Source organism: Bombus vancouverensis, unplaced genomic scaffold, assembly GCF_051014615.1.
Source record: "Bombus vancouverensis nearcticus unplaced genomic scaffold, iyBomVanc1_principal scaffold0042, whole genome shotgun sequence".
NCBI classification, from domain to species: domain Eukaryota; kingdom Metazoa; phylum Arthropoda; class Insecta; order Hymenoptera; family Apidae; genus Bombus; species Bombus vancouverensis.
In genome coordinates this window covers 33,564-57,012 of record NW_027468933.1, presented here as the reverse complement: position 1 = coordinate 57,012, position 23,449 = coordinate 33,564, and the positions used below count along the sequence as shown (strand labels likewise).

The following is a 23,449-nucleotide window of genomic DNA, read 5'->3' as shown; positions in this document are numbered from 1 at the left end:
ACGAAAACACATTAACGACAATAGCAAAAAATACCGTATCAAGCTTATGGATTGGTTTTATGGAATTTGGAACTGTCAGTGCAGCAATATTTGGAATACTTGTAATATTTAAACTAATCAAGACGATAATAGATATAGCCATACACGGATACCAGTTACGTGAAACTTACGGATGTGGAATCGCCCTATTAGGAGCAATATGCGGCTCAGTTACCCACCTGCTACTATACCTCAAAAGAAAACGAAATATCGATGATCAAACAGCACAACCTCGAGGGATATCGATAACACCGGTAGTCACTTAACAACCAACGCCATCTACGTCCGCCTTGAGCGAACTCAGAGACACCATCAGTCAAATTTCCTTTGGAAATTTGAACTCCAAGGGCGGGGGTGTCACGTCCCGCGCTCCGCACGCGCCGTAACAAGAACAAGAAAACTATTCTATACAAAACGCGCGAATAAAGATTTGAATGCACAAACGAACACACGGCGCTACGAAACTAAAGGAAGGATTAACAAAGCGAGGGCGACTAATAAATCCAACCAGTATAAAATAAAATAAATAAAACCAGCTAACGGATTGAACGAGTTACGAACCAAACAAATAAACCAGGAAATAAGAATAACTACAAAAAGGGAAATAATTGAAGCGCCAGAAATACATGTATATATAAATATATTTTAATCAATCAACTTGGAGAGTTACATATAAGTATAAACATATATGCTAGATATGTAATAAACTAGTAAATATTAGTGTTAGTGCTTATAATACTATGCAACAAATACAATATTATCAATTTATGAAATATAAGTATATACGAAGTTAAAAACTAATAGTCTAACGAATACATAAAACATACAATATTGTATTATTAAAGAAATAAAAGTTACATTGTCAGAAACATATATATATGTGTGCGCATTCTATTAAACAGAAACATACTTAAAACTAGCCTACGTTCCGGTAAAGAGTTATAAAATAAGAACTACGCTACGAAACATGCATGTCTCTATATAAACATATAAAAATCTATATTCTAAACTACTACTAATCTATGTGCATTCTACAATCTGAAATACATATTTAAAACTAGCCTACATGCCGGTAAAGCATTATAAAATAAGAACTACATTATGAAACATGCATGTCTCTATATAAACATATAAATAATCTATTTTCTAAACTAAAACCACTATTAATAATCTACAAAAAAAATAGAACACACAACGCAACACTTGGGACCAAGCGACAACCTGTCGACAGGCCAAACGCTCAAAATAATTAACACCGCAACGACTTGAGGAATTGCTTACAGAAATTCTGTCATCAAGCACAAATATGTAAACACACATTAAACGCACAATAATCTAGAAACAAAACCTTCAATACTATGTTGTCACAATACAAAATATATATGTATATATGAAATCAAATGATTGACACATAACCTCAAATACACAACACTATATCACAAAAGAATCTAAATGAAAATCACTTTGCCAGAAATATATACATATATACGTGTGCGGGTGCGTGTTCTATCTTATTAAATGAAATTAATATAAAATAAATAATTAACATTTCATTTCGTACGAACACTACATGAACGAGAGAAATATACATATAAATACGTATATATATATATATAAATATATATATATATATATATGTATGTATGTGTGAGTGCATATGTTTTATATTATCGAATACTCTATAAAATAAACTACTCAAAACAATAAATAACGCAATCGAAGAATTACAAAACATTAGCCATATTGAAGTGACACACAACATAAACATATATATATATATATATACATATTATACTATTGTCACTTTAAAACAATATTAATAAATAAATGTTCCAATTGCGGTAGAATAAGGAAAAACGAGCGACAGACGAAAAATTACTTCGATATCAAACAAAACTAAAGACCCGTCACTAAAAACTTTACTGATGACATCTATGAGCAGCCATGTTGGATTTACACGCGTCATGGCGACAGGAATATTAGGGATTAATGGAAGTCAGGCGCGAGAAACAAATCATGAAAACACATTGTTAACACTTTTCTTTAATAAATTCTATGCGCAACTACAAATGTAAAAAAAAAATATATATATATAATTAATTAAAAGGGGGGAAATATAAAATTGAAAAAAATAACAAACGTAAAATAGATAACCTAACACTATCACATTCATATATATATATATATATATATATATATATATATATTGAACACAAAACAAAATACATCAAAAAATTAATAATAATAAGGAACATCAAACAGCGAACCAACGAAATTGAAGCAGCTACACTAAATCAAAATCGAAGCAAGGAGCTCCGGGATAAAGTTCGCTGAACTCACGCATACACCAATAGCGCACAACAGGGGAAATTCCCTTTCTCCCAGAAGCGTGGTAACGAAGATGTGCCTCCAAAACCTCTTCGGGAATTTCATTCGCAAAACGAACTTTCACGCAACGATCGGTATCAACGATTTCAACCAGAGGGGGTTCCCTCTCCAATACGACGGTCTCTGCATCGAAGAAATTCTCGTCGAAAGTAACCAAATCGTCAAAGCCCAATTTCGACACGGCCTCGGCACCAATGTTGAATAGTTCCTCCAACCACTCTGATACTCGTGGTTTATCACAGGGCCGCATGCGTTTGATTGGTCCTCCCGAGTCGCCCATGGGTTCTTCGGAATCCCTCTTTCGCTTGGGCTGAGAACAACACGGTATATTTTAAATAAAACGAAACAGGACGAATCAAGCGGACTAAAAACAAGACTAAATACGTACCAGGGAAGTCTGGAAAGGAACCTCTGATGGAAACGACTCCGCAAACATTGTTCGAACGTCGATCACCGAAGCCTAGGGAAATAGCAAAAAAGGAAAAAACAATCAAAATCACAAAAACAACCTTAATATGCAAACATCCAAACTTACGCAAAACAACTCGAAGGAGGAGGTCCTTGTTATGGGAGAGCAGCGGAGCTGCGCGTGTTTACCCAGTAAACATTGAAATGATAATGATGCTGCAGCCATCAGCCCTTCCACGCGCCGAAGAACACCGGTAATTCCCACGGTACAGCACGTGGAAGTTTCTCGTGGAAAGGATTAGATCAGCGTGGAATGCTTCAAATCTCCTAGACGCTAGCTCAGCGGAACACAGGACTGATAAATACTAAGTCGAAATATGGAATTTGCATTTTGTCACGTACGATTCCAAGAAGCCCAAACTGCAACATCCCGATTCCCACGGAAGCGTACCCCCAGTGGACCACCACCCCGTGGGGGATGGCATTATAAATAAGCGTAGCAACATAGCGCAGCGCTCATTATTATTCTGGTGAACATTCTTATTACGGTTCATTATTCTTTGTTCATTATTATAGTGTCCATTCTTCTTATAATTTGCGTTCGTTCATTTTTTATAGTGTTCATTCCTTACGGCTCATTATTCTTCGCTCATTAGTTTGTTCATAATTCTTGTGATCGTTTGTTATTACGGCCCATTATTAATTTATTACTACGTTCGTTATTGCGCTCGTCACTGCGTTTAGAAATTTTGTATAGTATTTTGCGTTTCGGGGTCTTAATTTTTTCGGTCAAGAAAAGAGAGTCGCGACTAAGTAAAAAGAAAATTTTATCTTTGAAGTCCTCATTTCATCGTTTAAACACAAACGCGCATTGTAATTGCGGTATTAATCCAGCTAAGTGAATTGCTCAGTCTGTATTAAAATAGATAAATAAAGTAAGAGTTGATAGTAAACTATATTCGAGTTCAAATAATAAACTCAACAAAACTTCGACGACCACCGGAGCGGCTGAGGCAATGGCACCAGACAGCACCTACTCCTCAAGGTAAGAAAATTAATTTTGAAAATTTCCTTCTTCTCTGGTAATCTCGTTGCCCTCGAGAATTGAATTAGAACTTCCTATCATCGATTTCGTTTTATTTTCGCGAACGGTTTTGAAGATAGAATCATTGTTTAAACTTTTAACAAAAGAGTTGTCCGCTGTGTCGGCTTGTGCGAACGGTGTTTTCAACTACTGAAACATCCACTGATCTTCGCATTCCTCCTCCCATTGTTGGTAAAATATTACCCGCCTTTGGGCAAGGCTTGCGAAATCACATAAGTCCCGCACAGGAAGGACTATTAAATACATCGTCGGGGTCAATCGAAAATTAAGAACAATACCGGCGTTGCTATTAACTGATATTCTTGCCATCATTGCATGCGATTGTAAGAGAGATATAACAGAACAATTTCCCTTCGAGAATTTAACCAAAGGATCGTTCGCTGTGTTGGCTTGTGCAAACGGTGTTTTCGCTTATCGAAAACACCCATCGATCTCCGCATTCCTCCTCCCACTGTTGGTAAAATATTACCCGTCTTTGGGCAAGGCTTGCGAAATCACACGAGTCCCACACAGAGAGGATCGTTAGAATCATCCCCGATTATTAAACTCAAAAGGCAAGAAAATCGTGGTGACAGAATCCACCGTAGTAAATGAATTGAGTTTCGGTCCTAACGGCAAACTACTACAGCGAAATTAAAAGAGAAGAAGAAGTCAAACGTAAAAATAAATTTATATAAAACAACGAAAAATCTCACATTCCTATCCAATCCAGCAACGCTAAAATATATATTATCTAGCTAATAAAATATATATATAATAACCTAAGCCATTTTACATTCAAATAAAAATCCGTTCAACGAGGAAAAATATTTATTGTACCCAGCTTTAATCCTCTCCCGTACTAGTATCCCTGCGCATAGCAGGTTAGCCGAAAAGTGGAATTCGTTTACCAGTTGCATTAAGCGTCAGTTAACGCTACCCATTAAGCGTAAAAGAAAATAATAAAAATAAAATATTTTGAAATAGTCCTTAGACTATTTCTGGTGGCAGCAACTACCGTATTAATTAGAAATCTAAATCAGTATTAAATACACAATAATATCATTTCAATTTATTTCCCTTCCGATTAAATTCAAAACTCAAACTATAAAAAAAACATTTTTCAGTAAAATTTAACTTTAAATTTGATCGATTTAAACAAATAGATACGTAACAGAGTAAAGTAATAAATTTTTGGTGGCAGCGGTGGGATACGCTCCACGGAGGATTAAAGTTGGTTTAAACGGTTCGATTCGCTCCACAAGGGATTAAAGTTGTCACGATTATCGATAAAATATATACCTAAGAAATAATGTCGACTAAATTAGAATCGTTGGACAAAGGCATGATCTTGATGTTATCGGAAAAACTTAAAGCATGGGATGCGAATTTTCGCGACATGAGTACAACAATGAATAAATTACAAGACGATGTGCGTTCACTGAAAATAAAAAAGGAAATCAAGACACCCGTATCATCGCCGATAATTTCCCAAGCGACAATACCGATAGAAGTTAATCCCCAATCAATTAAGTTAAAAGATGCAATAGAGACAGTACCAGTGTTCGACGGACATCGACCCTCGGTATTTCGATTTTTAAGAGCATGCGAGCGTGCACGAAACATGGTTCCTAGGCATCAAGAATCTCAGTTAGTAAAATTATTAACGAATAAGCTTCGCGGGCACGCGTTTCTCGCCGTAGAAGACACAGAAGTAATAAGTTTAAACGATTTCGGGAATAAATTAAAAGATATGTTCGGTCCGGGAAAAACGGTTAACGAATATAAAGGGGAATTAGCTACAATATTTCAACGACCGGGAGAAGATATTTTGGACTACATAGAACGCGTCAAAGATCTCAGGCTGGCGATAATGAACAGGGAAAGGTACGAGTACGGCACCGTATTTCAAGATAGGATAGATCGAGACACGAGGGAAGCTTTCGTTAAGGGGCTCCCAAACGAGGTGTATTTACGAGTAAAGATAGCAGGATACCAATCCTTGGACGATGCGTACCGCTAAGCCGTGAAAGCAACACGAGAATTAAAACAAGTGAACAATAGAATTCGATACCAACGTCCGACACCTTCGGATAATTATAACCAAAACAACGCTCATCCACCATACAATAGTATCTATATTGTAAACAACCGCCAGGACTGGAGATTTGTACCGCCGTCGCAGAAACATCTAAACAACCCGGGAATAGAAGAAAATGTCAGGAAAGAAACAAGAGCAATAACTTGGGAAGAAAAACGCATAAATAAATACCTCGATAGAGATCTAAATCAAAAGAGAGATGCTGATCATTTCAACCAATCAACTTTTCAATGCAAACACCATTCCGTTGCTGTGATAAGGGATAATGTCACGTTAAATAATAAAAGGACGCACGGTGCCATAGACAGGATCATGAGTGAGAAATTTTCTGAGTTACCAAACAAGATAAATAATGTTAGTGCCAAAGAACTTTCAGACAAAGCAGAAACTAGGAGATTGAACGACGAGACGACAGGCAATGCTTATCCACTGCCTAACATCACAGAGATATTGGACCCGCTGGGAAGTGCAAATCGCCTCTCCACGTTCGACTTGGCAAAGATACAAAACCAAGACTCCACGAATTTCGTGAATGTTTCAACCATAATAGGAAAAGAGATAGCGAGTGCATCTCACTCAAAAACTTCTATAAAACCATCAGAAGGAAACTTTATCGAACTCAAAGCCAAATCATTAAATTGCAAGGAAGATCACACTATAGAAAATAAAAATATAGCTATCCCTAAATCCAAAACAGAATCTATAAGCAAAAAGGTTTGTAATAAAAATTCAAAGAATAATTCCAAATCTACCAAAAATATTCCTAAACGTTCCATACAAATAAATAATAATTTAATTATAATAAGCACTTCCAGTAAAACTATTCATCCTGAAAAGGTAGAGAAAAATAAAGGTGCTGCGAATAAAATAAATGAAGAAGAAAAAAGGGTAACTAAGGAAAAGGATTCTAAACATTTTCAAGCTGAAGAAACGCAAGTTCAACGAGCTCAAAGAAATCAAAAGGGAGAAAACAGGGAATCACCAGTCGAAGATATATATAAAAACTTGAATAAATATGCTAGCCATTGGATTATAATTGGATTAAAAATACTTTATTGGTTACTACATCTAATATTTGACGTAGGTAACATAGTAAGTAGTGCTGATCTTATGATTCCCCCAGGAAAATATGGATGGTATCACACTATACTATATACAAAATATTTTTGGGTTAATATGGCTGCGGCACTCTCAAAAATTTGTATCTTAAATGCTATTAGCAAGCAATTGGATAATTGGATCAATGTCAGTAAACCTGTGTCTTGGCGCAAAATAAAAACTAAAATGAAGGAAAGGAACGAAATTCTCCCCGCACAAATTAGTTTCGGACATCTAGCCAGAGAACCTATTGGTGAAGTAACAATCGAAGAGAACACGGAACCAACATGCGCAGAATATCTCGAAGATCTGTTCAATAAAATTAACACTGTACAACGAATGGCAAGAGAAAATTTGATAAAATCCAAACTAAGACTAACGATCGACGAATTAACCCTCAAGATTTTAAAACAGGAGATTCGATATATCTACTAAAAGAACCTAGTAAAGGAAAATTCTCCGATCAATATACTGGACCATACAAGGTGCTAGAAATCTTGCAGAACCAGAACGTCAAGATTGAAGTAAAAGGGATTCCGCGAACAGTGCACTTAAACAAGCTAAAACTAGCGCATAACCGAAATAAGCAATGAATAAAGTGATTTCAGTGGGCAACGTAGTGCGGTAGTGTATGTTGTAGTGCTGTTCGTCGAATAATACAGATATCGAACACCTAAAAGAGAAAAGGAAAAATTATTATATGTACTCTAATTATTGTTTGAATATAAAACGTGTTGATTCAATAAATAATTAAAAGAGTGAAAGTGAAAGTTACCTTGTGAACAAGTAATCATCATACGAGAAGGTTTACGTGCAAAATAGGTTATGGATCTCGGTTTGCGAAACACCATGTACAACAGCCAGCTGAAAAATAAATGAACAAATTAACTTCAACTGCCTTAATGCAAAATACAACAGTACTAAATGTTATAACAATACTATGGAAGCATGGCACTGTTCGTCGAACAACACAGATGGCGGAAACCTGAAAAGAAAAAGAAGTTTATTACAAATGATCCGATTACTGTTTGAATGTAAAACGTGTTAGTTCAACGAATAACTAAAACAGTGGAAGTGCAACTTACCTCGTGAACAATTAATCACCATACAAGGAAGTGTACATGCATGAATGTCGCAGATTAACAAGAAGAAATAAAATAGCTGATAAGTGTAGAAAGTGGTTAGAAAATAATTAAGATAGATTAATTGAAAGTAAAAGGATATCTTATTATGTATTAATCTACGTAGTATTGTTATATTATTATATCTAACATGTAGAAGTGGATTTTGTAATACACAATAGCGGTCGCACACACAATGCATTATACACATATTAAACTAAATAAACTAAACAGCACCTTTATGGCCACAGATATAAGACGATTGAAGACAACCGTAGTAAGTATCCAAGGCATATCGAAGAATCAGGTGATGTTGTGGGAATGATCTAGGTAAGTGATGCAGCATCGGAAGAGTAGAATCTGAAGAATTACAGACAATGTTAATCTAACAAGTAGGTTTTAATCACTAATAAGGGAACTAACTCATATCATACACAAAATAATAGCAAATAGCAAGTACATGCAATAATAAATTAATAGGGAAAATAAGAAAGGTTAATAAACACAGGAATAAGTTAGAAATTAATCAAGATAGACTAACTAAATATTAACAACATGACTGAACTCGGTGCAAAGGAATAAAGTTACGTTACACAAAATATCTGGTAACACAATACACAAAAAAAAAAAGAAAAAAACATTAACTAAATTAAACAAGATTTATATAAATGCGAGTCACGTATAATCAAAACAATGACTATCGAAATTCGAAAACAACACAATCTATGCTATCGCATTAAGGTAGCACACGGTATTGACACACACAATATCATGAAACACAAACAATATTACAGAAACACTACAAAATAAACTATAATGATTAACAAATTAACTATTTCAACAACACGCTACTGTTGACATTAAACAAACGATACACGCAAGCGACCATGTTGAAAATTCGTCGCACGCACCCCAACACAAATAATAGCTAATACAATGTAATACAACATTATAATAGCAATGCTAGGTACTGAACACAAAAAAAAAATAATAAAAAAAAAAGAAAAAAAAAGAGAGAGATAAGGAAAATATATATAATAAACAACAACTAACATAACCATAACATATTATATATTATACCACATACAGGGATACAGTATTTGTACAAAGGGATAGGTCCGAACAAAACTTATAAAAAATTATAAAATATATATATTAACTGTTTTCGTATGTATGTCCAGAACAGGTGGCGAGTTCATCGACCCTAACATAGAGGACTCAGACGGGCCCGTACCCGCATTCGATCTGGAAGCGACGGAGGATGTTCAGTCTTGCCTCTGTGTTCGGTTGATACGTTCTGTCTACCATTTAGATAACGGTCATCTTTGTCAAGACTGTTTCGATAACTTAGATCCAGACCACCAGGACCTATGTGACGACCCACCCACTCATTTCATATGCGGAGTATCCGCAAGAACACGAATATCATACTGTCGTATGTGTGATATAAACCTAGCGGACCTACAACCCGCTATATCATGCCTCCAATGCATGATCGTTTACACTAATCTAACTCACCTTGAAAGAAACTTTTTAGTTCAAGGAATAGCAATCCGCGCCGTAGAACTATAAAGTACTTGTATGCTACGCACAAGACCAAATACTGATGCTATCCACCTGTAAACAAATGACATTTATAATTATGCATATAATTTTCACTTATGTTTACCAATATATATATGCACGCATGTTGTAAAGTAGGCGATATCTATGACACTCACTTCCATTGATAATCCGAGTGACTCGTAAAATAAGTCGTCATATTTACCATTACACGCACATATATATATATTCAAAGACAAGCTATAATTGTAATATCTATTCCTATAGATAATATATACTTATATATTTATAACGATAAAACAAATCTCATCTATATTACTTAGCAATACGTATGCATATACGTATATAATTATAACCCAGGTAGCATTCATGGTATTTATTTTCACCGATAATAAGTTTTAACAAAAAAAAAAAAAAAAACATATAAATATAAATTTTTTTTTATATATATTAATAATAATAAAAGATTATTCTTATTTCTAATAAACTCGAGAGTAAGAAACAATTTAATAAATTGTTAATAGGAAGATGAATCGCCTGGTCATCGTACTTACCCTCATCAAAATAGCATACGGCCTGGTAGGATATGACTGCAATGGCAACCACCTCAATGTTACCACTATCTCTCTAAACTCCATCGGGGACTGTAGCATACAGCCTACAATGACTGAAACCCAAGATATTTATATACAACTACTTCAACTCTCAGAATTTGAATTTACCAACGTAAGGCAATGCAAGGTGCAAATAACTCGAATTGTATATTACTGTGGCATGCACTTTCACACGTCGGCAGTGCATAACGGATTCGCCGAATACCTCCATGAAACAACCGACCAACAATGTGCAAGGATGCACCAAGACGGCACATTTTCACTCGGACCACAAAACCTTATAGTTGGCCTAAAAGATAATGCAACAGAAAGAAGTTCGCTTGTCCTAGCCGGCAAGCTAACAGACGACGGCAGCTGCCAGGGAACACAGTATGTAGACCCATACGGGAGCTGGGAAAAGGTCGTCGTACAAGCAACAGTAAGGATAAGTTTAAAATCAGCAGTTGTGCCAGTACGGATCGAGGCGAACAAAATTCTACTGAAATCAGGAACAGTATGTACCTTTAGCGAAGGAAACTGTCTAGACGCTGAAGACGGATACACTTATTGGCAACCACAACCACCCTCACCATGCAAATTTGATCAGTACGATGTGCTATATGAAGGAATTGCTACAAAGATCCAGGAAATAAAAACCAACAGAGAATCAGCACAACCAGTTTACGCACTAACAACGCAAGAAGTAACATTTGCACTGACTAAAACCGGAGAACAGCCACTGTGTGGATATACCCTACTATCCACCGAACACCCCAAATAGTTGAAACAACAAGAGGAAATACGTTTATCTCCAAAAGCAAGACAGCAGTCGAAAACTTGGACATATTCGCATACGTCAACTCAAAATTCATTTACGTAGAGAAACATATTAAACGACAAATGACAACATTGTACCATGATGTACTGACACAAAGATGTACCACGCAGAAGAAACTAATAGAAAATGCTTTAAGCTTAGCGATCTTACTGCCCGATGAATTTGCATATACCATATCCAAAACCCCAGGACACATGGCCCTGATCGCAGGAGAAGCAGTCCACATAGTCAAATGCATTCCGGTACAAGTAAAAGTACGACATACAACAGAATGCTACTCGGAGCTACCCGTTTGGCAAGGGAATCGCACCGCATTTTTAACGCCAAAAACACACATCCTAACGCAACACGGAAACCACAGAGAATGTAGCGCGGTACTACCTACGCTATACAATATCGACGGACTCTGGCACAAATTCGTACCAAAACCCATGGAAACAATTGCACCACAGGAACTCCGCCCGGACGTACGCCAAACGTGGCAATATTCAGCACCATCGTCGTTGGCCACGAGCGGAATATATACCCAAAAAGACCTCGATGCACTACGGGACCACGTCATGTTCCCGGCAGAAAAATCTGCAGTTTTGAACACATTGGCCAGAGGAGCAACAGGAAAAACAATCGTCCCTGGAACAGTAAACATCCTGGGAATGATGGACGAAAACACATTAACGACAATAGCAAAAAATACCGTATCAAGCTTATGGATTGGTTTTATGGAATTTGGAACTGTCAGTGCAGCAATATTTGGAATACTTGTAATATTTAAACTAATCAAGACGATAATAGATATAGCCATACACGGATACCAGTTACGTGAAACTTACGGATGTGGAATCGCCCTATTACGAGCAATATGCGGCTCAGTTACCCACCTGCTACTATACCTCAAAAGAAAACGAAATATCGATGATCAAACAGCACAACCTCGAGGGATATCGATAACACCGGTAGTCACTTAACAACCAACGCCATCTACGTCCGCCTTGAGCGAACTCAGAGACACCATCAGTCAAATTTCCTTTGGAAATTTGAACTCCAAGGGCGGGGGTGTCACGTCCCGCGCTCCGCACGCGCCGTAACAAGAACAAGAAAACTATTCTATACAAAACGCGCGAATAAAGATTTGAATGCACAAACGAACACACGGCGCTACGAAACTAAAGGAAGGATTAACAAAGCGAGGGCGACTAATAAATCCAACCAGTATAAAATAAAATAAATAAAACCAGCTAACGGATTGAACGAGTTACGAACCAAACAAATAAACCAGGAAATAAGAATAACTACAAAAAGGGAAATAATTGAAGCGCCAGAAATACATGTATATATAAATATATTTTAATCAATCAACTTGGAGAGTTACATATAAGTATAAACATATATGCTAGATATGTAATAAACTAGTAAATATTAGTGTTAGTGCTTATAATACTATGCAACAAATACAATATTATCAATTTATGAAATATAAGTATATACGAAGTTAAAAACTAATAGTCTAACGAATACATAAAACATACAATATTGTATTATTAAAGAAATAAAAGTTACATTGTCAGAAACATATATATATGTGTGCGCATTCTATTAAACAGAAACATACTTAAAACTAGCCTACGTTCCGGTAAAGAGTTATAAAATAAGAACTACGCTACGAAACATGCATGTCTCTATATAAACATATAAAAATCTATATTCTAAACTACTACTAATCTATGTGCATTCTACAATCTGAAATACATATTTAAAACTAGCCTACATGCCGGTAAAGCATTATAAAATAAGAACTACATTATGAAACATGCATGTCTCTATATAAACATATAAATAATCTATTTTCTAAACTAAAACCACTATTAATAATCTACAAAAAAAATAGAACACACAACGCAACACTTGGGACCAAGCGACAACCTGTCGACAGGCCAAACGCTCAAAATAATTAACACCGCAACGACTTGAGGAATTGCTTACAGAAATTCTGTCATCAAGCACAAATATGTAAACACACATTAAACGCACAATAATCTAGAAACAAAACCTTCAATACTATGTTGTCACAATACAAAATATATATGTATATATGAAATCAAATGATTGACACATAACCTCAAATACACAACACTATATCACAAAAGAATCTAAATGAAAATCACTTTGCCAGAAATATATACATATATACGTGTGCGGGTGCGTGTTCTATCTTATTAAATGAAATTAATATAAAATAAATAATTAACATTTCATTTCGTACGAACACTACATGAACGAGAGAAATATACATATAAATACGTATATATATATATATAAATATATATATATATATATGTATGTATGTGTGAGTGCATATGTTTTATATTATCGAATACTCTATAAAATAAACTACTCAAAACAATAAATAACGCAATCGAAGAATTACAAAACATTAGCCATATTGAAGTGACACACAACATAAACATATATATATATATATACATATTATACTATTGTCACTTTAAAACAATATTAATAAATAAATGTTCCAATTGCGGTAGAATAAGGAAAAACGAGCGACAGACGAAAAATTACTTCGATATCAAACAAAACTAAAGACCCGTCACTAAAAACTTTACTGATGACATCTATGAGCAGCCATGTTGGATTTACACGCGTCATGGCGACAGGAATATTAGGGATTAATGGAAGTCAGGCGCGAGAAACAAATCATGAAAACACATTGTTAACACTTTTCTTTAATAAATTCTATGCGCAACTACAAATGTAAAAAAAAAATATATATATATAATTAATTAAAAGGGGGGAAATATAAAATTGAAAAAAATAACAAACGTAAAATAGATAACCTAACACTATCACATTCAAAATATATATATATATATATATATATATTGAACACAAAACAAAATACATCAAAAAATTAATAATAATAAGGAACATCAAACAGCGAACCAACGAAATTGAAGCAGCTACACTAAATCAAAATCGAAGCAAGGAGCTCCGGGATAAAGTTCGCTGAACTCACGCATACACCAATAGCGCACAACAGGGGAAATTCCCTTTCTCCCAGAAGCGTGGTGACGAAGATGTGCCTCCAAAACCTCTTCGGGAATTTCATTCGCAAAACGAACTTTCACGCAACGATCGGTATCAACGATTTCAACCAGAGGGGGTTCCCTTTCCAATACGACGGTCTCTGCATCGAAGAAATTCTCGTCGAAAGTAACCAAATCGTCAAAGCCCAATTTCGACACGGCCTCGGCACCAATGTTGAATAGTTCCTCCAACCACTCTGATACTCGTGGTTTATCACAGGGCCGCATGCGTTTGATTGGTCCTCCCGAGTCGCCCATGGGTTCTTCGGAATCCCTCTTTCGCTTGGGCTGAGAACAACACGGTATATTTTAAATAAAACGAAACAGGACGAATCAAGCGGACTAAAAACAAGACTAAATACGTACCAGGGAAGTCTGGAAAGGAACCTCTGATGGAAACGACTCCGCAAACATTGTTCGAACGTCGATCACCGAAGCCTAGGGAAATAGCAAAAAAGGAAAAAACAATCAAAATCACAAAAACAACCTTAATATGCAAACATCCAAACTTACGCAAAACAACTCGAAGGAGGAGGTCCTTGTTATGGGAGAGCAGCGGAGCTGCGCGTGTTTACCCAGTAAACATTGAAATGATAATGATGCTGCAGCCATCAGCCCTTCCACGCGCCGAAGAACACCGGTAATTCCCACGGTACAGCACGTGGAAGTTTCTCGTGGAAAGGATTAGATCAGCGTGGAATGCTTCAAATCTCCTAGACGCTAGCTCAGCGGAACACAGGACTGATAAATACTAAGTCGAAATATGGAATTTGCATTTTGTCACGTACGATTCCAAGAAGCCCAAACTGCAACATCCCGATTCCCACGGAAGCGTACCCCCAGTGGACCACCACCCCGTGGGGGATGGCATTATAAATAAGCGTAGCAACATAGCGCAGCGCTCATTATTATTCTGGTGAACATTCTTATTACGGTTCATTATTCTTTGTTCATTATTATAGTGTCCATTCTTCTTATAATTTGCGTTCGTTCATTTTTTATAGTGTTCATTCCTTACGGCTCATTATTCTTCGCTCATTAGTTTGTTCATAATTCTTGTGATCGTTTGTTATTACGGCCCATTATTAATTTATTACTACGTTCGTTATTGCGCTCGTCACTGCGTTTAGAAATTTTGTATAGTATTTTGCGTTTCGGGGTCTTAATTTTTTCGGTCAAGAAAAGAGAGTCGCGACTAAGTAAAAAGAAAATTTTATCTTTGAAGTCCTCATTTCATCGTTTAAACACAAACGCGCATTGTAATTGCGGTATTAATCCAGCTAAGTGAATTGCTCAGTCTGTATTAAAATAGATAAATAAAGTAAGAGTTGATAGTAAACTATATTCGAGTTCAAATAATAAACTCAACAAAACTTCGACGACCACCGGAGCGGCTGAGGCAATGGCACCAGACAGCACCTACTCCTCAAGGTAAGAAAATTAATTTTGAAAATTTCCTTCTTCTCTGGTAATCTCGTTGCCCTCGAGAATTGAATTAGAACTTCCTATCATCGATTTCGTTTTATTTTCGCGAACGGTTTTGAAGATAGAATCATTGTTTAAACTTTTAACAAAAGAGTTGTCCGCTGTGTCGGCTTGTGCGAACGGTGTTTTCAACTACTGAAACATCCACTGATCTTCGCATTCCTCCTCCCATTGTTGGTAAAATATTACCCGCCTTTGGGCAAGGCTTGCGAAATCACATAAGTCCCGCACAGGAAGGACTATTAAATACATCGTCGGGGTCAATCGAAAATTAAGAACAATACCGGCGTTGCTATTAACTGATATTCTTGCCATCATTGCATGCGATTGTAAGAGAGATATAACAGAACAATTTCCCTTCGAGAATTTAACCAAAGGATCGTTCGCTGTGTTGGCTTGTGCAAACGGTGTTTTCGCTTATCGAAAACACCCATCGATCTCCGCATTCCTCCTCCCACTGTTGGTAAAATATTACCCGTCTTTGGGCAAGGCTTGCGAAATCACACGAGTCCCACACAGAGAGGATCGTTAGAATCATCCCCGATTATTAAACTCAAAAGGCAAGAAAATCGTGGTGACAGAATCCACCGTAGTAAATGAATTGAGTTTCGGTCCTAACGGCAAACTACTACAGCGAAATTAAAAGAGAAGAAGAAGTCAAACGTAAAAATAAATTTATATAAAACAACGAAAAATCTCACATTCCTATCCAATCCAGCAACGCTAAAATATATATTATCTAGCTAATAAAATATATATATAATAACCTAAGCCATTTTACATTCAAATAAAAATCCGTTCAACGAGGAAAAATATTTATTGTACCCAGCTTTAATCCTCTCCCGTGCTAGTATCCCTGCGCATAGCAGGTTAGCCGAAAAGTGGAATTCGTTTACCAGTTGCATTAAGCGTCAGTTAACGCTACCCATTAAGCGTAAAAGAAAATAATAAAAATAAAATATTTTGAAATAGTCCTTAGACTATTTCTGGTGGCAGCAACTACCGTATTAATTAGAAATCTAAATCAGTATTAAATACACAATAATATCATTTCAATTTATTTCCCTTCCGATTAAATTCAAAACTCAAACTATAAAAAAAAAATTTTTCAGTAAAATTTAACTTTAAATTTGATCGATTTAAACAAATAGATACGTAACAGAGTAAAGTAATAAATTTTTGGTGGCAGCGGTGGGATACGCTCCACGGAGGATTAAAGTTGGTTTAAACGGTTCGATTCGCTCCACAAGGGATTAAAGTTGTCACGATTATCGATAAAATATATACCTAAGAAATAATGTCGACTAAATTAGAATCGTTGGACAAAGGCATGATCTTGATGTTATCGGAAAAACTTAAAGCATGGGATGCGAATTTTCGCGACATGAGTACAACAATGAATAAATTACAAGACGATGTGCGTTCACTGAAAATAAAAAAGGAAATCAAGACACCCGTATCATCGCCGATAATTTCCCAAGCGACAATACCGATAGAAGTTAATCCCCAATCAATTAAGTTAAAAGATGCAATAGAGACAGTACCAGTGTTCGACGGACATCGACCCTCGGTATTTCGATTTTTAAGAGCATGCGAGCGTGCACGAAACATGGTTCCTAGGCATCAAGAATCTCAGTTAGTAAAATTATTAACGAATAAGCTTCGCGGGCACGCGTTTCTCGCCGTAGAAGACACAGAAGTAATAAGTTTAAACGATTTCGGGAATAAATTAAAAGATATGTTCGGTCCGGGAAAAACGGTTAACGAATATAAAGGGGAATTAGCTACAATATTTCAACGACCGGGAGAAGATATTTTGGACTACATAGAACGCGTCAAAGATCTCAGGCTGGCGATAATGAACGGGGAAAGGTACGAGTACGGCACCGTATTTCAAGATAGGATAGATCGAGACACGAGGGAAGCTTTCGTTAAGGGGCTCCCAAACGAGGTGTATTTACGAGTAAAGATAGCAGGATACCAATCCTTGGACGATGCGTACCGCTAAGCCGTGAAAGCAACACGAGAATTGAAACAAGTGAACAATAGAATTCGATACCAACGTCCGACACCTTCGGATAATTATAACCAAAACAACGCTCATCCACCATACAATAGTATCTATACTGTAAACAACCGCCAGGACTGGAGATTTGTACCGCCGTCGCAGAAACATCTAAACAACCCGGGAATAGAAGAAAATGTCAGGAAAGAAACAAGAGCAATAACTTGGGAAGAAAAACGCATAAATAAATACCTCGATAGAGATCTAAATCAAAAGAGAGATGCTGATCATTTCAACCAATCAACTTTTCAATGCAAACACCATTCCGTTGCTGTGATAAGGGATAATGTCACGTTAAATAATAAAAGGACGCACGGTGCCATAGACAGGATCATGAGTGAGAAATTTTCTGAGTTACCAAACAAGATAAATAATGTTAGTGCCAAAGAACTTTCAGACAAAGCAGAAACTAGGAGATTGAACGACGAGACGACAGGCAATGCTTATCCACTGCCTAACATCACAGAGATATTGGACCCGCTGGGAAGTGCAAATCGCCTCTCCACGTTCGACTTGGCAAAGATACAAAAGCAAGACTCCACGAATTTCGTGAATGTTTCAACCATAATAGGAAAAGAGATAGCGAGTGCATCTCACTCAAAAACTTCTATAAAACCATCAGAAGGAAACTTTATCGAACTCAAAGCCAAATCATTAAATTGCAAGGAAGATCACACTATAGAAAATAAAAATATAGCTATCCCTAAATCCAAAACAGAATCTATAAGCAAAAAGGTTTGTAATAAAAATTCAAAGAATAATTCCAAATCTACCAAAAATATTCCTAAACGTTCCATACAAATAAATAATAATTTAATTATAATAAGCACTTCCAGTAAAACTATTCATCCTGAAAAGGTAGAGAAAAATAAAGGTGCTGCGAATAAAATAAATGAAGAAGAAAAAAGGGTAACTAAGGAAAAGGATTCTAAACATTTTCAAGCTGAAGAAACGCAAGTTCAACGAGCTCAAAGAAATCAAAAGGGAGAAAACAGGGAATCACCAGTCGAAGATATATATAAAAACTTGAATAAATATGCTAGCCATTGGATTATAATTGGATTAAAAATACTTTATTGGTTACTACATCTAATATTTGACGTAGGTAACATAGTAAGTAGTGCTGATCTTATGATTCCCCCAGGAAAATATGGATGGTATCACACTATACTATATACAAAATATTTTTGGGTTAATATGGCTGCGGCACTCTCAAAAATTTGTATCTTAAATGCTATTAGCAAGCAATTGGATAATTGGATCAATGTCAGTAAACCTGTGTCTTGGCGCAAAATAAAAACTAAAATGAAGGAAAGGAACGAAATTCTCCCCGCACAAATTAGTTTCGGACATCTAGCCAGAGAACCTATTGGTGAAGTAACAATCGAAGAGAACACGGAACCAACATGCGCAGAATATCTCGAAGATCTGTTCAATAAAATTAACACTGTACAACGAATGGCAAGAGAAAATTTGATAAAATCCAAACTAAGACTAACGATCGACGAATTAACCCTCAAGATTTTAAAACAGGAGATTCGATATATCTACTAAAAGAACCTAGTAAAGGAAAATTCTCCGATCAATATACTGGACCATACAAGGTGCTAGAAATCTTGCAGAACCAGAACGTCAAGATTGAAGTAAAAGGGATTCCGCGAACAGTGCACTTAAACAAGCTAAAACTAGCGCATAACCGAAATAAGCAATGAATAAAGTGATTTCAGTGGGCAACGTAGTGCGGTAGTGTATGTTGTAGTGCTGTTCGTCGAATAATACAGATATCGAACACCTAAAAGAGAAAAGGAAAAATTATTATATGTACTCTAATTATTGTTTGAATATAAAACGTGTTGATTCAATAAATAATTAAAAGAGTGAAAGTGAAAGTTACCTTGTGAACAAGTAATCATCATACGAGAAGGTTTACGTGCAAAATAGGTTATGGATCTCGGTTTGCGAAACACCATGTACAACAGCCAGCTGAAAAATAAATGAACAAATTAACTTCAACTGCCTTAATGCAAAATACAACAGTACTAAATGTTATAACAATACTATGGAAGCATGGCACTGTTCGTCGAACAACACAGATGGCGGAAACCTGAAAAGAAAAAGAAGTTTATTACAAATGATCCGATTACTGTTTGAATGTAAAACGTGTTAGTTCAACGAATAACTAAAACAGTGGAAGTGCAACTTACCTCGTGAACAATTAATCACCATACAAGGAAGTGTACATGCATGAATGTCGCAGATTAACAAGAAGAAATAAAATAGCTGATAAGTGTAGAAAGTGGTTAGAAAATAATTAAGATAGATTAATTGAAAGTAAAAGGATATCTTATTATGTATTAATCTACGTAGTATTGTTATATTATTATATCTAACATGTAGGAGTGGATTTTGTAATACACAATAGCGGTCGCACACACAATGCATTATACACATATTAAACTAAATAAACTAAACAGTACCTTTATGGCCACAGATATAAGACGATTGAAGACAACCGTAGTAAGTATCCAAGGCATATCGAAGAATCAGGTGATGTTGTGGGAATGATCTAGGTAAGTGATGCAGCATCGGAAGAGTAGAATCTGAAGAATTACAGACAATGTTAATCTAACAAGTAGGTTTTAATCACTAATAAGGGAACTAACTCATATCATACACAAAATAATAGCAAATAGCAAGTACATGCAATAATAAATTAATAGGGAAAATAAGAAAGGTTAATAAACACAGGAATAAGTTAGAAATTAATCAAGATAGACTAACTAAATATTAACAACATGACTGAACTCGGTGCAAAGGAATAAAGTTACGTTACACAAAATATCTGGTAACACAATACACAAAAAAAAAGAAAAAAAAACATTAACTAAATTAAACAAGATTTATATAAATGCGAGTCACGTATAATCAAAACAATGACTATCGAAATTCGAAAACAACACAATCTATGCTATCGCATTAAGGTAGCACACGGTATTGACACACACAATATCATGAAACACAAACAATATTACAGAAACACTACAAAATAAACTATAATGATTAACAAATTAACTATTTCAACAACACGCTACTGTTGACATTAAACAAACGATACACGCAAGCGACCATGTTGAAAATTCGTCGCACGCACCCCAACACAAATAATAGCTAATACAATGTAATACAGCATTATAATAGCAATGCTAGGTACTGAACACAAAAAAAAAATAATAAAAAAAAAAAGAAAAAAAAGAGAGAGATAAGGAAAATATATATAATAAACAACAACTAACATAACCATAACATATTATATATTATACCACATACAGGGATACAGTATTTGTACAAAGGGATAGGTCCGAACAAAACTTATAAAAAATTATAAAATATATATATTAACTGTTTTCGTATGTATGTCCAGAACAGGTGGCGAGTTCATCGACCCTAACATAGAGGACTCAGACGGGCCCGTACCCGCATTCGATCTGGAAGCGACGGAGGATGTTCAGTCTTGCCTCTGTGTTCGGTTGATACGTTCTGTCTACCATTTAGATAACGGTCATCTTTGTCAAGACTGTTTCGATAACTTAGATCCAGACCACCAGGACCTATGTGACGACCCACCCACTCATTTCATATGCGGAGTATCCGCAAGAACACGAATATCATACTGTCGTATGTGTGATATAAACCTAGCGGACCTACAACCCGCTATATCATGCCTCCAATGCATGATCGTTTACACTAATCTAACTCACCTTGAAAGAAACTTTTTAGTTCAAGGAATAGCAATCCGCGCCGTAGAACTATAAAGTACTTGTATGCTACGCACAAGACCAAATACTGATGCTATCCACCTGTAAACAAACGACATTTATAATTATGCATATAATTTTCACTTATGTTTACCAATATATATATGCACGCATGTTGTAAAGTAGGCGATATCTATGACACTCACTTCCATTGATAATCCGAGTGACTCGTAAAATAAGTCGTCATATTTACCATTACACGCACATATATATATATTCAAAGACAAGCTATAATTGTAATATCTATTCCTATAGATAATATATACTTATATATTTATAACGATAAAACAAATCTCATCTATATTACTTAGCAATACGTATGCATATACGTATATAATTATAACCCAGGTAGCATTCATGGTATTTATTTTCACCGATAATAAGTTTTAACAAAAAAAAAAAAAAAAAACATATAAATATAAATTTTTTTTTATATATATTAATAATAATAAAAGATTATTCTTATTTCTAATAAACTCGAGAGTAAGAAACAATTTAATAAATTGTTAATAGGAAGATGAATCGCCTGGTCATCGTACTTACCCTCATCAAAATAGCATACGGCCTGGTAGGATATGACTGCAATGGCAACCACCTCAACGTTACCACTATCTCTCTAAACTCCATCGGGGACTGCAGCATACAGCCTACAATGACTGAAACCCAAGATATTTATATACAACTACTTCAACTCTCAGAATTTGAATTTACAAACGTAAGGCAATGCAAGGTGCAAATAACTCGAATTGTATATTACTGTGGCATGCACTTTCACACGTCGGCAGTGCATAACGGATTCGCCGAATACCTCCATGAAACAACCGACCAACAATGTGCAAGGATGCACCAAGACGGCACATTTTCACTCGGACCACAAAACCTTATAGTTGGCCTAAAAGATAATGCAACAGAAACAAGGTCGCTTGTCCTAGCCGGCAAGCTAACAGACGACGGCAGCTGCCAGGGAACACAGTATGTAGACCCATACGGGAGCTGGGAAAAGGTCGTCGTACAAGCAACAGTAAGGATAAGTTTAAAATCAGCAGTTGTGCCAGTACGGATCGAGGCGAACAAAATTCTACTGAAATCAGGAACAGTATGTACCTTTAGCGAAGGAAACTGTCTAGACGCTGAAGACGGATACACTTATTGGCAACCACAACCACCCTCACCATGCAAATTTGATCAGTACGATGTGCTATATGAAGGAATTGCTACAAAGATCCAGGAAATAAAAACCAACAGAGAATCAGCACAACCAGTTTACGCACTAACAACGCAAGAAGTAACATTTGCACTGACTAAAACCGGAGAACAGCCACTGTGTGGATATACCCTACTATCCACCGAACACCCCAAATAGTTGAAACAACAAGAGGAAATACGTTTATCTCCAAAAGCAAGACAGCAGTCGAAAACTTGGACATATTCGCATACGTCAACTCAAAATTCATTTACGTAGAGAAACATATTAAACGACAAATGACAACATTGTACCATGATGTACTGACACAAAGATGTACCACGCAGAAGAAACTAATAGAAAATGCTTTAAGCTTAGCGATCTTACTGCCCGATGAATTTGCATATACCATATCCAAAACCCCAGGACACATGGCCCTGATCGCAGGAGAAGCAGTCCACATAGTCAAATGCATTCCGGTACAAGTAAAAGTACGACATACAACAGAATGCTACTCGGAGCTACCCGTTTGGCAAGGGAATCGCACCGCATTTTTAACGCCAAAAACAC

The 23,449-nt window shown here is 36.0% G+C and overlaps 2 protein-coding genes across 2 annotated transcripts; both read right to left on the bottom strand.

Moving 5' to 3' along the window:
* Window positions 1-662: 662 nt before the first annotated feature.
* On the bottom strand, window positions 663-6,933 carry LOC143304590 (uncharacterized). Its single transcript, XM_076627081.1, has 3 exons — window positions 2,963-6,933; window positions 2,816-2,887; window positions 663-2,737 (listed from the first exon to the last, which is right to left on the bottom strand). The coding sequence occupies exons 1-3, from the start codon at window positions 3,059-3,061 to the stop codon at window positions 2,324-2,326; spliced, it is 585 nt and encodes a 194-aa protein (XP_076483196.1). The 5' UTR covers window positions 3,062-6,933; the 3' UTR covers window positions 663-2,323.
* A 5,622-nt stretch (window positions 6,934-12,555) lies between these two features.
* LOC143304589 (uncharacterized) lies at window positions 12,556-16,558 on the bottom strand. The gene is made up of 3 exons (XM_076627080.1): window positions 14,845-16,558; window positions 14,698-14,769; window positions 12,556-14,619 (listed from the first exon to the last, which is right to left on the bottom strand). Exons 1-3 carry the CDS (start codon window positions 14,941-14,943, stop codon window positions 14,206-14,208), a joined length of 585 nt encoding a protein of 194 aa, XP_076483195.1. The 5' UTR covers window positions 14,944-16,558; the 3' UTR covers window positions 12,556-14,205.
* Window positions 16,559-23,449: the final 6,891 nt, after the last annotated feature.